Source organism: Echiichthys vipera, assembly GCF_963691815.1.
Source record: "Echiichthys vipera genome assembly, chromosome: 5".
Classification (NCBI taxonomy): Eukaryota; Metazoa; Chordata; class Actinopteri; order Perciformes; family Trachinidae; genus Echiichthys; species Echiichthys vipera.
The window spans coordinates 29518668-29534643 of NC_139830.1; the positions used below are offsets into that span (position 1 = coordinate 29518668).

Sequence of the window (15976 nt, forward strand, 5' to 3'; positions counted from 1 at the left end):
CGTCATACGCTTCGTTGATCTGATTGGTTGATTTGGCCTGTCTCTCACCAACATAGGTAGTAATAGACAGATGATTTATCCAATCAGCAACCAGTATTTACGCCTCTTCCCAAATGATCTCCAACTGAGAGTTCCCAGATGGATATGCAGAGCAAATGTGAATTATGCGAATCAATTCATCTGGCGGGGTCAGGTTAGGTCTGTGTGACCCTCCAGTAGAGGACATTGGGCCCTCATGCCGTCCTTATGGAGTCTGTTTCTGACAGATTGGTCAGAAACATGCACACCATGGTCCTTTTGTAGGGCTCTGGCAGTGCTCCTCCAGTTTCTCATCACACAAAGAAGCAGATAACCATTCTGCAGCCAGCCTCCTGGTATCTCTTCCATGCTCTTGAGACTGAGACCAGCAAACCTTCTTGTGAACACATGAATGGATGTGCAACCCTAAAGGAGCTTGACTACCTGGTTGGGCTGGAGGTACTGCCTCATGCTTCCAGCAGTGACAGGAACTCTAGAAGAACACAAAAATAGAGGGATGCCCATTGGTTGACTGTAGGAAAAAAGAAAAGGATAAAAAATGCAAATGGACACCCAGTAGTCTCACTGTGGCAAATGCTGTTATTTATCTTGTTAGTGTTTCTGTGCTTGTGGCGGATCTGGCTCAGTTATGTATTATGTATATCCATGCTTTGATTAGTTGGATCGACTAGAAGATATTGAGCTGAAGAACATAGAACAGATACGCTCCCATTTAGAGTTCTATATTTTGTTGAGCCCTACCAAGTCACTCACACTGTCCATCCGTACCTTGCCCAAGGACGCTTCAGGGCTAAAGTCTAGTTCCTTTGACCAGTGTGAGTGCAACCGTATCGCGCCTAGGAGCGCGGACATTTAAAACCATGGCGGCAAGAGGTTCACGTTGGTGTGATGCGGAGGTGGAGTGTTTACTGCAGATTTGGTCGGATGAAAATATTCAAAAACAGTCGACAAGACGCACAAAAACTCTGAGGTCTATGGAAAGAGTTGTAAACAAAGCGACGAATCGCGATGACGTCATCAATGCGTGTGACGTGTTACGGCGTGATGACGTATAGGCAGGCAAGAAGCATTTGCGCGAGGCCCAGGTAGTGTGAGTATAAACGGGCCTGGAGGGGGGGACAAGGACCCTAAAGCACGGGGCACGGTACAGATGGACAGTGTGAGTGCGCCCTTATTTTCCAGAATTGGAATGTTGGTCATCATTTTAGATTCAGGTAGCTTTATCACTGTCAGAAATCAATTTTATTTAGTGGGTATTTTAGGTTATAGTTCTGAAATGCCTTGTTCTTTTTTATTTACTACAAATGATAATGTCAAACTGTGCGTGGACGCTGAATAGGTCATTGAACTCAGAGGAATCAACTATAGAAGATTTGCAAGTGTTGAAGTGGAAAAGTGTCTTTTAACAAAAGGTTTGCAGATGTTGACATCTGTTGTGGGTCACAGACACTGGGAGTTGTGGTAGTTTCAGTTGTTAATGAGGGTTCTTTTGTATAAGTCTTTGATGTTCCTGTATAATGGTGAAGCTATGTGAAGGCCTGTCAGACAACACGACAGACCTCTGTTCAGAATCTTCTCTCCTTCATGAAGTGCAGTAAAAGATCTGATTTCGGTTTACACCAGCGACTCTGGATTTCTTGAAAGAATTTCTTTCACACCACTATGATGTCAACAAAATAAAACCAAAGCTAGCTTTACCCATAGCTTCCCCCTTGGCTTCCCTCTATGGCAGATATCCCTGCGGAGTGCAGCAGCGTTCACTGCACATCACATCACTGCGACCTCTGTGATGCTCTGAGCTCTATACAATGAGGCCATAGAGGATATCCAAACATTGTTCATTGGCACAACCTGCCCACATTGCCACGACACAGAGCTGGATATGAATAACCAAAATAAATCTTTAAGAAGATACCATTGTGCTTTTTGTGTTTCAGAATCCTCTCTCTGTGGTGACTTTGTTGCAACCATACCATGTGCCATGTTGTTGTACTGTAGTCAGTTCTCTCTTACTCGTCAAATGCCTTTTTGCTGAATTTAAGCCAACATTTCTTGTGCCAATCAGCCCCCTGTTCCACCATGCCTGTCATCTAATCACTCAAGGCATGTGCTGAAGTGTGTGGAACTGGTAAGGTCTTCTGCCAGGGATGCATAGCCAATATCAACAGACTGTTTTGTTAATCGGAGAGAGGTGAGAACTGTAAAGGTTAATCTTTTACTACTTGGCAAAGGACACAAATGGCCCAGTTAGTAGTGGTGAGTAGCTTGGATTGCTTGAATGTATAGGGCTGGGGTCCATCAGGCCACACTATGGCATGGTTGCGACTAAGTCACCATGGCGGTAAAAAGGATTCTGAAACATGATTCTAAGTAAAATCATCCTTCCTAGACCTAGATCGACTAGTGGTCTTGCACTTCCCAATTTTATGTATCATTATTGGTCTGCCAAAATCCCCAAATTATTTTTTTTCTCTGAAAAGTCGTGAAACTGGCTGGCACATTCATGCCTTTCATCCTCGGGTTTGCTCCTCTCTTCTTCCCACCACCTCTCAAACCCTGTTATTCTGTCCACTTTAAAGATTTGGATACAGTTCTATTGTCATTTTAAATTCTGCTCAGCATCTGTCTTAGCGCCTTTTAGGAATAAACACCTGTTCGCTCCCTCCACTCTGGACTCAACTTTTGCACACTTTGGCAGACTGGGTATAAACTGTTTCGAAGACCTGTATGTGGGGGATACCTTTGTCAGCTTTAACTACATGTTTTACATTTGGTCTGTCACGTTCAAATCTATTTCGCTATTTTCAGGTCCACCATTTTGATTAAAAAAGTGGCAACCTTTCATTTCCTACTTTAACAGTCTGTCTCTTCTCCCTCCTGACTAAATATGGATTTTGAGTGGCCTCTTGATAAAGTCCAGTAATACTGTGTTGACTCTATTAAACACTAATAATACAATATATCGACATTACTACTCTTATTGATACTCCTTACCGATTAGGTCCTGTATTGATACTCTTAATGTTCACTACTAATAATCACTTTTTTTAAAAATACATTATTTAAAAAAGAATAAATTCAAAAAAGAATAAAAATGTATTTAAAGTTAATGTTTCTAGAGCAGCAAAGTCACTATAAAAACTCAATAATATTCACTGGAAACAAATCTAAAATTAAATCAAATAAATCATATTCCTGACTTCTAAGTTGGTGAGCTATATACAGACAGCTTCAGTTTAAGCTTGTAATTTTTTGCAGAGTAGCACTCTATTTGTGTAAGACATAACAGTGAATGAGAGACTGCACACAGAGGAGATTGAAATATAGTTTTCTACATATTTATGCTAAAACATTTAATATTAATGAATACATGCAGACCATAGCAATTCATTATTTAAAAATGCACATTTCTAGATGTCAAGCATCTATATGATGCTAAACATTTTAAATATATTTTAACAACTTAAAGCATAAAGTCTGTTTCACACAAAATTATAATCATTGTTTATAATTAACAAAAAAAAATCAGTATGTACAGTTGGAGATTACAAGGTTAAATAGACAGATCATGTGATCTCATTATTGATTTGGATGTTGAACATCGGGGCTCTGTTTCAGAAAGCAGGCTTAACACATCCTGAACTCCTGAATTGACTTATCCTGAGATGCGAACTAAGATTAGAGTTTGATCAACTCCAAACTTTTATGAGCATATTTAATTAGAAAATATTCCAAAATTGATGATAGGTGAATCATTTCAAATTTCCCCAATGTTTTATTATTTTAGAGTTGATCACAGGCCTTGGAGTCGTCCTAACTTCCGTCCCTTATGGCGCCCATGCTTCTGTGACCTATTGCTCTGTCTGCTGATGTCATTTGTGTTCAGTTTATTTCGATCACAAGAAAGCATCAGTTGTTCTCTCTGACAGCTGAAAAACACAAAACAAGCTGAAAATAATTGAGTCATAATAATATTTATAATAATATTACTAATACTAATACACGTTATTCATAAAGCACATAAAATGCAGCTCAAAATGCTTTACAGAGAAACAAATCAATAAAGTAGGTATTAAAGAGACACAAAAGTAATAACATCGGTAAGACTTTACAAGTCATTTATAAGCTGACCTACATCAACAAAACATTTATAAATGTCTGTAAATTAGTTATGAGGGATTTGTTAACATGTAACATGTCAGGGCTGGCGAAATTAGGACCCAGATGCAGTCAGAGAACGAGTATGACAGGCTTTTATTCTGAAGCACTTGTATCTCCTTCAGAGGAAGTGACAACAAAACGGCTTTAAACTCTACCTCGTCAACAGACAGAGGATAGACAAGAAAACAATAAACAGGGCTAGAAACTGAAATTCGCTCCCGAAGGAGGAGAAACCAAAAACTCTACACTAGTCTAATAATGAATAAACTAAGAAACGTTACAACAGAAAATCACTCTCGAGGAGGAAAAGGACAAAAGGCTATAAAATTATCTACTCTTCACTGTGCTGAGAATAATTACAAAATCAAAGCGCTCCACAAGGAGGGGGGAACAAAACAAAAGGGCTATGGCTATCTAGAAAACAAAAGGGGTTCGCAACTGACTAAAAACTTTATCAAAATCAAAATCACTCTTTGTCAGAGGTATATAAGGAAACAGAAAAACAAGCAAGGCAATACTTATCAATTTACAAGGCAACTCTGTGGCAAGGCTGTGAAATGCTGGAGCTTAATGACACGACGAAATACTCTGGCGACGAGACAGGGGAAGACAAAGACAATATATACACCGGGGAAGGGAGCACAGGTGGAAACAATCAGGGATTGGGGGAGACACCAGACCGGTGACACAAGAGGAAGGGCAAGTGACCTGAAACGAGAGGAGAGTTACTTTTCAAAATAAAACCATGAAATTCACAAGACAAAAAACCCAAGACAGGACATTCCTCACCGCGGTGTGACATAACACATGTGTTGTAAGTATCTATAAACCTTTATCAGTCAAAATGTAATAAATCATCAAGTCATTTATAAGTCTTTGGTTAGACTAAAGCACTTATTACTGATTGTAAACAGTACTAAAGGCACTGTACTCAACATTGAGACCATTAATATAGCAGAAGACAAACATTTCTGTGTTTGTGAGGCTAGTCAGCTTCATTTTGAAAAGGTTTAATCACCACCAACTTATCTCTTCTGTTATAGAGTAGGATACTTTGGCACTTGTTTGGCCATTACACGATTTGAGGTGTATATGGCAGGAGGGGCACCCGTAGTGGTTCATACAGATCACAATCCTCTGATGCTTTTACAGTCCCTTAGGTCTCCAAACCGGAGTTTGTGTCCTTGATATTCACCATATTAAAGGAACAAGACATGTAACGTTTATGAATGAACCTAATCTATTGAACTAATCTTTAACACGAACGATGGGAACTGAGTTGCGAGCAGTCCTTTTTTAAAAAATAGTTTGTCGCTGCACACACAAGCTCCTCCTTTGCTTCTCCACTGATTGAGACGAATAACAGGAGTACACGTGCGGTGCTTATTTGATATGCAAATATCACATGACATCATCTGAGTTGTCCACACTGCCTTGAATGTTTGGTTAAAGTTGTTATGGTTTATAGTTGTTTAATTATTTTGGTTAGATATGGAATATTTTTTAAGACATTGACTGGTTCAAATATATATTTTTAGGAAAAGAGATGTCATATTTTTTATGGCAAGAATGACTGATTGTAAAAACTGAATATTTATTTTTACATGGAAAATGATTGGGCTGAGGAGGTGGACCTGGTGTAGCTCTCTGGCCCACACTTCTTTTTCACACAAAGCCCTAAGTGCCCTTGGCATCACAGGAACAGCAAGGAGCAGAGCCATCAAGAACATCACAGAAGCAGCTGAGAAAGCCTCGAGATGGCCATGGGGAAAAGTGAATGCCACTTGAACACAAGCCCGGTTTGATCACCCGTGGCTGGGTCGCCTGAGTAGGATGTCTGACGTTTGAAAGACCTGTAACATCTGATGATCTCAGGTAACATCACACACACTGATGATGTGTTCAGGTGCATCAGAGGACTGATGTATTCAAGAACTAACTATTCTGGCGTAACCAGTGACAACCACGAAGAGGCTGGCTGACGACCAGGAAAAGACTGGTGACTACTGGAGAGACAGTTGGCAGCCTGGAACCTGGGCGGTGAGGGTTGGCAGCCCAAACTGCTTCCTCCAAGAGGAGGAAACCCATCAGTAAGCTACAGATCGACTCATGGAAAAATACCCCCAGGGGAGCCCGAGAGGGGAGGAGGATGAGCACCCCAATCTGACGGAACTAAGAATACCGACCAATTGCGATGGACAAATGACAACGACCGCGATATGCAGATGCGGGAACATCTGCAAAAACAGCCGTGGCCTCAAGATTCATCAGGCCAGGATGAAGTGTTTGGTGGAGGAGAACATGTCACAGCGCACAGATAACACATCTGATGAGACGCAGGAGGAGCCGGGCCAGGAATGGCAGGGCTGCGCGCCATCTTGAGGAAAAGGCTGATGACCCTGCGCAGAGCTGAGTGGCACCGGAGGCGTCAGAGAGAGAGATCCAGGAAGTGTGCTGGATGTCCCCTCATCGCCAACCCCTTTGGCTTCACGAAGCAGCTACTGGGGCAGAAACGGGATGGGAACCTGGACTGCTGCAAGGAGGTAATAGACCTGCATCTCCACGACACCTACAGCGACCCTTGCAGACAGGAAGATCTGGGCCAGTGCGATTTCCTCAGGCCGGATCTTATTTTGTGGTCAATCTCAAAAGTCCCCGTTTGTGGAGCTAACTGTACTGTGGGAGGCTGCAGTGAGTGAAGCGTATGAATGAAAAAAGCAAAGAAAGGTAAGGCTCAACAAGACTGGCGTACACAGGTGCTCCTGGTAGAGGTTGGGTGTAGAGGATTTATGACCACATCCATAGCCAGGCTCCTGAAGGCAGTGGGAGTTTGGGGACAGGCCCTCAGAAAAGCAAATCACTGTCAGAGGCAGCAGAGCGAAGCAGCAGGCGGATTTGGATAAAGAGAAAGGACCCCAACTGGGCTGCAAAGAACAGTAAAGAGAGGTAAAAGCAGAAGGGGGCTCACCTCACCACTGAGGACTTATTTATGAATGAAGATGTTGATTTGAGGTATTAAATTACTTAAAATGCTACACATTTGCTGTACCTCTTTTCAAGCTCCATATGTGATCTTAGACCAATCTGTGAATTGTTCCCTGAGTCTAGGGTGGTATTATTAATTCATGTTAATAATTTGTATTGATATTAAAATTTTAATTAATATTAATACTTATCTTTGATGATTGCTAAAAATGCAAACAGCTCCTACCTGTTCCCAACATAGATGTGAATTGTATCTGGCCAGAGGTGGGTAATAACAGTATTTGTGTCAGCCAGGGTCACAGTATATAAACTGTCATGAACAGTATGATCATACCTGTGTGCTTAAAGTACCTGACTGATTGGGACACAGTCTGAGTGAAAAACAGAGCATGTCTCCTCTCGGTCATGAACATACATTGTGGGATATGTAAGACATCGATCTTCATGTCTCAGAGGGGTTTTGCTCTGGTTCGTGGTGCAGTGGGAGACAGCCTGCTGCCTGCTATCCTGGAGTGTACATGTGTCATGGAACAACAGGGGAGAAATGCCCAGCTGCAGAAAAACAACAGAAAACACTTGTAGGCATGAGTCCAGCTGTAGTTGTGTGAACGTATTGGTAGAACTTACCTCTCTGTAAAAGTCTCTTCCTGGTATAGATATAGAGGTGAGGATGACTTTATCACCACTCTTTCTAATCTGTTTGACAATGTCCTCATGCTCCATAGACTCAACAGGTTTCCCATTGACAGCTAGCAGCAGGTCTCCATCCTCCATTCCTGCCCCCTCAGCCGGACTTCCTAGATCCACCTCTCTTAGCACATGAACTGTGTCACAGCAGGATAGGATGAGAAATAATAGTTCAGAGAGATTTAAATTACCTGGTTATTACTAGGAGAAAAGCATCAAAATGGTTTTGAGTAAAGTTTAATGTACATTATTTTAGACCAGCACAGGTCCTATAGTTGCTAAGGCTTTGATTGGCTGGAGTCATGGGGGGCTCTTCTATTTTCAAAGACTTTCTCACCACTTTAGCTTAGCAGTTAGCTTCATAGCTGGTGATGGCTTCTCTCACTCTCTCTCCTGCTCTCTTGCGCAGAGTGTCTTACATTTAGCCATTTACCTGCCTCCTTTAGTAATAATGGTAAATGTAATAATTGTCATGTATTTGTAACAGAGGTGAGGCTTAGTGAATTATAAGCACAGCTCTGCACCATGGAAAGTCACTTGTACGCTACTGTAGCTGGCCAGCCACCTTTAGGCAATAGGACCGACTTCTTCTAGCCACCCCCTAGCTACCACGAGTACCCAGGACCCTTGGTAATTGTTGTTCAAAGATGGCATAGTTTTAAGCCAAGGCCCATGGCTAAGCACCTATCCGTTCATGTTTCAAAGAAGTTTTCCCCACTCAGTGACACTCCTGCCGAGAAACAAAGTCTGGTTATAGGAAGCTTTATTCTGAGAAGAAGTGACACCAGCAACCACAGGGAAATGTATCCCAGGGGCCAGAGCGGGTGACATTGAGTCCTATGTGTGGGTCACATGATCAATCACCATTGTTTTAGCTCACTGTTGGATAGATAGTAACTTTAAAGACAATTAAATAGATGAAAATCTTATGGAGTATACAAGGCAAAGCTTTGGTTTTACCTTTTGCTGTTATTTTTCTCAGCTGCTAGCCCGTCTATGGCATTTTCAATGTTAAGTTAGCAATTTTTCGTAAATGTTAATGAATGAAAATTGTAGCACAGGCTATTGTTCCAGTACTGTTAACACATTATAATTTGTACATTTGTATTTTTATTTCTGTATTTCAGTTCACTGAACTAGGTGAAATACCTCCATACAGCTGAGTCTTTGCTCGCTGCATGTTGTTGCTGGTGTTGGCTGTGAGCTAATCGGCATGCTGCACAAGCGCCACTTGCAACCATTTAATGGATCGTCCATGGATCTGGTTAATAATCCCATACCCGATCCAAATTTAAATTACCTGGTTATTACATATTTGTCAATATGGGGACTGATATCCGATCTTAAAGTGTAATCATCCCATGGTCTTTTTCGGCACTTACATTCATCAAATAAGACATCAAGACAGTTTTTTTCCGTGTATGGACTATTAATGGAGAATCCGGTAGAATCGCTAACAGCTGGACATGGATAACACTGATTAACTTGGGGCACTAGAGTGAAGACATTAAAACAGCTTTTGTAACCACTAATGCTGCTCAGAATAACACCAAACCTCTTCAGTAGCATGATAAGAGTCCCTACACATCAGATCAGTGCATCCCTAGTAATAAGATGATGAGGGCTGAGTCAAAGTAAACTAAAACTGCTCTGCATTTTGGATCTGAAGTAGACAAAAGAGGTGAGCTGAAAAAGATGTAAACACTGCAGGTAAAAAGTCCATTACCGGTGCATTACTGGACACAAGTGGACTGGAGTTCCAATACTGATTCAAGGACTCTCCGTCTCATTTATGTGTCTCATGTGCTTTAGTTGGACAAATCATAAATATTCTGAGACCCTATAATAACAGATACCGGTTGTGTAGGAGAAACTATTTGGAACTCCATGAAGGTTTTTGTTGCCGCTGTCTGCACAAGATTGCTGGGTGTATTTTATCATTATTATTATTAATATTATTAAAAATAGTGGGACTTGCTGCAACTCATTGGGGGATTGTTGGGTCTCTATAAATCATATGTAAGTCACAGTGTGGTCTAGATCTAGGCTAATTTATATGTAAAGTGTCTTGATATAACTTTTGTTATAATTTGAATTGAATCGAATTGAATTTCCAATTCCATTTCTTTTTGAGTTGAAAGCGGGTGCTATTTGATCCTTTTGACCATAGGTAAACACCCCACCACTCCCTATTAAAATGGAAAAAGAAAATCATTATTAAAAAAATATGTATTTAATGATATAATATTCTAATATGACAATATAAATGCTAAAAATATTGTAATTTAAATACTATAATATTGTAAATAACAATTATAATATTATAAGATATAATATAATAATAATAATAATAATAATAATAATAATAATAATAATAATAATAAACAATTATTTAACTAAAAAACTGAATCAAACAACAGCAGCATAATGTTGCCCCAGAGTGAGATTTGGAATAAGGTGCTGGCATTCTGGAGATAACACAGCACGCATCTAGTGTGTGTGTGTGTGTGTGTGCGTGCGTGCATGTGTGTGTGTGTGTGTGTGCTTGTGTGTGTGTGTGTGTGTGTGTGTGTGTGTGTGTGTGTGTGTGCGTGCATGAAGTCCCACCATACCGACTATCCGTGTTACACAGATGACTCTGTAAATACCTCCAATTGCAGCTTTACGACGTAACAACACTGTCGCTTCATTTTATGTTCCTACCTTTTGTACAGAACACTGCATTAAAACCCAGATTATCGGCCCTGCCCATGATTACTGGCAGTTATCAGCAACTTACTGTGAAGTTTGCCCTTGCCTGATAATTGTCGAAAACGGTGGAGATGTCGCAATCGTCTGGCATGGCTGACTGACACTAACAACCATTGGATGAAACCTCAGACAGTTCAAAAGTAAAATCCCCTGTGACTGTACTGCAAATCCCTCTCTCATTGGTCTCCTTTGGGACATTTGGTCATTTGCCCCTCCCATTTTTATATATAATAATAATAATTATAACACAAATATAAATAATAATGATAATATTAATTATACTAATAATTAACTAATATTATTAATAATACTAATAATAAGAATACTACTAATTCTCATTATTGCTACTATTTTTATTTAGTGAGAACTACATGTCACATTGGGGCGGATTAATGGAGCAACATTCCTGCCTTGAACAGGCTGTGTTAAAAGGGCTTGGTGTCAGTTGGTGAAAGATATCACATCCTTTTATGTCGATGATATTTTGCTATTTATAATTAACCCAAAGACACCTATCTACAGTATATCAGCTGTTTTGGAGTGAATTTTCAATGTATATAAAAAATATCTTGTTTTCTTATCAGCCCATCTCATCTCCATTGAGCTTGTCACCCAAGGAGTGACAAGACCCAAGGATTTACTTGCCAGGGGTTTTCTATCAACCCATCTCTAGAAGCAAACTACAGGGCACAAAATTAGAGTACACTTTCAGATCCCTCCCAGAAATTGGTGTCAATCTGGCACCTGGTGACAATTGACTTCATTGTTCGACACACCCTATTTATCTGCAGCTCTCCTGGTTACTTTGTAAGATGGCAGCTGCTCTAAGGAGACTGAAACCCTGAGACAGCAGGTTGTCCAGATGAAGGCCAACGGGATGACCCTCTCAGCCATCAGAGAGAGGTTGGGCATCCACAGTCTGTGATTTCAAGAAGATTGAAACTTTACAAGAACAAAAATTAATTTGAGTCCCTCAAAAAGGCCGGTCATCCCACAAAACAAGTGCACGAGAGGACAGGATTATGAGAAGACTCTTAACAGGGAATCAGTTCAACCCTGCAGCTGGAGTTGGTCTCTAGTTTAGTTCTGAACAGGGCAAGGATCTGTCTCTGCACACGTGTCTCATCGTTTAAGACAATTTGGATTGAAAACCCACTCTGCAATTACCGATCTGTGGAAGAGACTGCAAGAAGAATGGACCAAGATCAAACCAGAGCAGTGTGAGAAACTAGTGATTTCCTGTGGGCGCAGCTGTGCTGAAGTCATTCAAAGCTGTGGCCTCTATACTTCCTATCCATTTTTGAATCCTATAACCCGAAGAAAACATTGTTTAAATCTTTGATTGTTGAATTCTGACACAGTGGTTACTGTTTTTGATCACTACTTTTTTCACAAAATAAAGGTTTTTGTTGAAGTACCTTGGTTATTTAAAAAAACATACTAGTACAGCAGTGGTATAGTCACAGCAGATATTCTATCAATTATGAACAATAAAGAATAACTATATTTCAGAATAAAATCAAGTATTAATACTTTGTTTTGATGATTTTGATCCCCACTGTATATGTACATTGCAGATGCAATTCTGACAGAAATTATACATGAGGTGAAAGATGGCTTCAAGAGGACACAATCTCAAGTTTCAAATAGGGATTTCAGTTTCAGTTAATTTTTCTTTTGTTAGCCCATTATATTGACTGGTGTCAAAGTCGTTCCCCTGTCGAATAGTGTTTCCCATATTAGACAGCAAGGGGTTTACGATTTTTGACGTTTCAAATATAGCTTGCTCGGGATAAGTTTGAATCTGAATTTCTACAATATTTGATATTTGTAATATAGAACCATGTGTATGCATGGTTTTATAAACCTGATAGAAGTCTGATGAAAAGCTTATAGACAATTGCACTAGAGGGGCAATGTTCTACTGAATTGACTTTTCTTGAAAAGAATGTGGTTAATACCCCTGCACAGTTTTATGCATCTGACTCCAGGTAAACAGATTTGAAAAACTGCTGACTGCTGAAGTTGTTTCGAACAGACTTCAAACAATGCTTTTGTTTTCTCAGTTCTTCACTACCTTAGTGAAACCTGAATTAGGTTACAATATTACAATATTGTTTACAATATTACAATATTACAATATTACAATATTGTAACCTAGGTTATATTAGCACAGGTAGAGCCCTCTACTGGACTCTATGGGTAATACTTCAGTACCAAGCACCCATTCATCCACTGAAATTTGCAAAAAAGCTGCTATCCTACACCCAGTGAGGGGCATAAGACCAACAGGTCCCCTAGGTAGAGGGCGCCGACTGTGCTAAGAGAACTGGGGTTACAAAATCGTAGTATTTTTTTCATCTATTTAATTGTCGTAGAATCTCATTCTATATCAAACTAGCACCACCCTGTACTGGACTCCATGGGTACAGTGGGTTAATCCTGTTGAATGACCACCCTGTTGCAACATAATATCGACCCAACCACACAAGCTCTGACCATGAAGCAGCAAGCAAATGGGTTGCACTAACAGGGCAGTTTGTTCATGCAGTCTTTTAGTCAGTCCAAGCAGCAAAGTAGTCTTAAATATCAACACCTTCTGTGAGGAGTTCTCCAGAGGCTCAAAGGGCTCCTTCACCAACCGCTTCACAAGAGGGTGGCAAAAAGACTTAACTGTGGCCAAAGCCCTCATGGCAAGAAAAGAAGGCTGCTGTATACACCTTAAGCATGGAATGAGACAGCCCTCTATCCAACTATCCGTCAAACATTGCAAATCACCACCAGTTTGTCAGTAAAAGAAGCAGCAGCTGAGTGTGTCATTGTGTTAAATACCTCCCACCTCCCATGTGATGAGGGAAAAATAGACACATGTTCCCCCTGCTTTGTGTTAATGTTAATCCATAGTGAGGTATATCATCTCCAGATGTAGATAGAGATAATGCGACCTGATGCCTCACTGCTAACCCATACTTCAGTCCACTACAGCATGGTGACAATTGCCACAATAGGGGACATATTTGTTTATTAAAGCTGCTATACCAGGTGAGGTGTGCTGTCTGACAACATCATGAATGGACACAGAGCTTAGATAAAAGGGCAGAGCCGGTGATGAGGTCCATGAACACATCATTACCGGCTTGACAGATGCGGCAGCTGACATAGTGTCATAGTGTTTAACCCCCTTGTCTCCTGTGTGGAGAAAGGTGAGGGAAAAATAGACACATGTATCCCCGCTCTGGCCCATAGTGGGTTAAATTATTCCCGGAAGGAGAAGGAGAAGCATCCCATTGTAGCAATGGAAGTGATCTCACCGCTGCTGCATCTAAGTTTTGGCATCACTTGGCAGGACTCGCAGGCTGATGGCTGCTGGTCACTGCTCTCTGCGCGTTCTGCGCTGAGGCATGAAGGTCCATGCCGGTGATGAGGCCACAATGACACTGACAAGCTTCTAAAGCAGTGACTCCATCCTTGGAGAAAGTAATCAGCGGGAAATCACTGTTTGCTGAGAGAAAAAGGATGGCAGACAGTTGCGTGTACTTGACTTATATACAGTTGGTTCTGCACTTATTCAGGAAGACATATCTTGATAGATCGGAAACGTCTATGCAAATTTCAATGAATGCATGTGTGCTGTTTATTGGAGGAAAGTATTACCCATAAAGTCCAGTAAAGGGTGAAGCCTGTGTGCAGTAGAACTTTATGTTATATTAAGTTTACATGGCACCATTTGTCTTTGTGTATGTGTGTGCATCAGTGTATCTTTCACCTATCTGTTGAGTGCCTGCCAGCTTCTCTTGTCTCAGCAGGAAGCCATATCCATCGTGTCCTTTAACCAGATGCATAGTTTTTGCAGTGTGGGGGAGGCTGCAGCATTCTGCCACCACAGGCAGGATGGGCATCTTCCTCCTGACATTGCAAGACTCACTCTCACGGTCAATGACCAGCACCGTCACTGAGTTCCCACTCTTCTTCAGCTGAGAACCAAACACACTGCAGGAGTCACACATTCAGTCGAACAAAACACACAAGTTAGATCTGACTGAGGAAAGGTAGGTAGGTAGGTTCATACAATTCTGTTGAGAGTGGAGTGTGTGAGTGTTGACACCATGGCTCCGTTGATCCAGATCAGTTTGTCTCCAGAGCAGACACCAGCTTTTTCTGCTGGACCATCCGTCGCTGTGCTCACAATATGCTGGCCCTTCTGACCTGATGGCACATAGAATAAAATAGAATACCATATACTATATTTTGAACATTTAAGTTACAATAACACCAATCATAGTGAATTATAAGCAACACCAATTAACATTTCATGGCCCCAAAGGAGTTGCGAGAAGCAATATGCGTGTCTAGTCCTAGCCCTTTTCTACACTCATCTAATACATCATTAGATTAGGGAAGGCCTGGGACATACAATTATTTCAAGTTGAAGTCAATCTTGGCAATGACTGAAAAGTTTTAAGAGTAGTTGCTTGATGTCAATGTTACTGTAGTCGCAGATAATATCCCACTGTCCCAGTTACAGACAGCTGCACTGGGGATGTTGAGCAGAGATGGGCAGCACAGCTAGTCAATTATGACCACACCATCTGCACAAGGCTAATGCTGCTGCTTCGTCCAGGAAGCTCAATCAGCCAAGTGAACCCCAAAGGAAATTCAAAGATACTGGAGGTCCCCAACTTTCAGCTACCTGCTTCAGTTGAACTGCATACTCCTGCAGAGCCACTCCTCTTGGCCTGTATACAATTCAATCAATCCAAGCGTGAGGCACTTGGCACTGCCCTACCAAGGTGAACTCTGACTCAGCAGAGTCAATAAGCACAGCAGGAGGCCGAGGCAGTGGGACTAGTGGTCTGATTCCTGTAGCAAGGCTTACTTCCTAAACTAGCTGCTAGAATAGTCCAGGACAGTTTTAGAGTTAACTTAAAGCAAACTTTAAATGAACTAATTAATCCATTAATCTTAGAATTAGCCACTTAAAAGCTCATTTTACTTGCTAGGGCTGTCTTTATTGAGGCTTGGTAACATACTCACAACGTCACAACGTGTTTTTACATCAGTGTGTCTCCCACTTTAAAAAAAGGAGTACGTTGTTTGTTTTAAGATTCAAGCTTAGCGACTAGCATTTGGCTATACATGTACAGTAGGTTAAGTGCAGAGCTGGAGTCAGTATGTGGTTAGTCTAGCTTAGTATAAAAGTGAAAGCAGGTGGAAACAGTAAGCCTGGCTCTTTCCAATGTTAAAAAACACACAAGCCAACACCTCTACATTTTTACAGTTTGTGGTTTCAGGGGGAGTTACATGATGGAACTATTTCTTGAAAGCCTGAAGCGTCATGTTTGATACAGAGACC

General features: G+C 41.0%; 1 protein-coding gene across 1 annotated transcript in view; it reads right to left on the reverse strand.

Annotated features, from left to right (window-relative positions):
* Nucleotides 1-7044: 7044 nt before the first annotated feature.
* Nucleotides 7045-15976, reverse strand: part of LOC310946791 (Na(+)/H(+) exchange regulatory cofactor NHE-RF3-like) — a gene marked incomplete at its 3' end in the record, with an annotated part of 40478 nt that continues 31546 nt past the window's right edge. The window contains exons 7-11 of the mRNA XM_083913343.1: nucleotides 14693-14829; nucleotides 14390-14597; nucleotides 7813-8009; nucleotides 7620-7737; nucleotides 7045-7124 (exon numbers count right to left, since the gene is read on the reverse strand). Coding sequence (XP_083769469.1) covers nucleotides 7045-7124; nucleotides 7620-7737; nucleotides 7813-8009; nucleotides 14390-14597; nucleotides 14693-14829 — 740 coding nt within the window. The remainder of the gene's footprint in view (nucleotides 7125-7619; nucleotides 7738-7812; nucleotides 8010-14389; nucleotides 14598-14692; nucleotides 14830-15976) is intronic.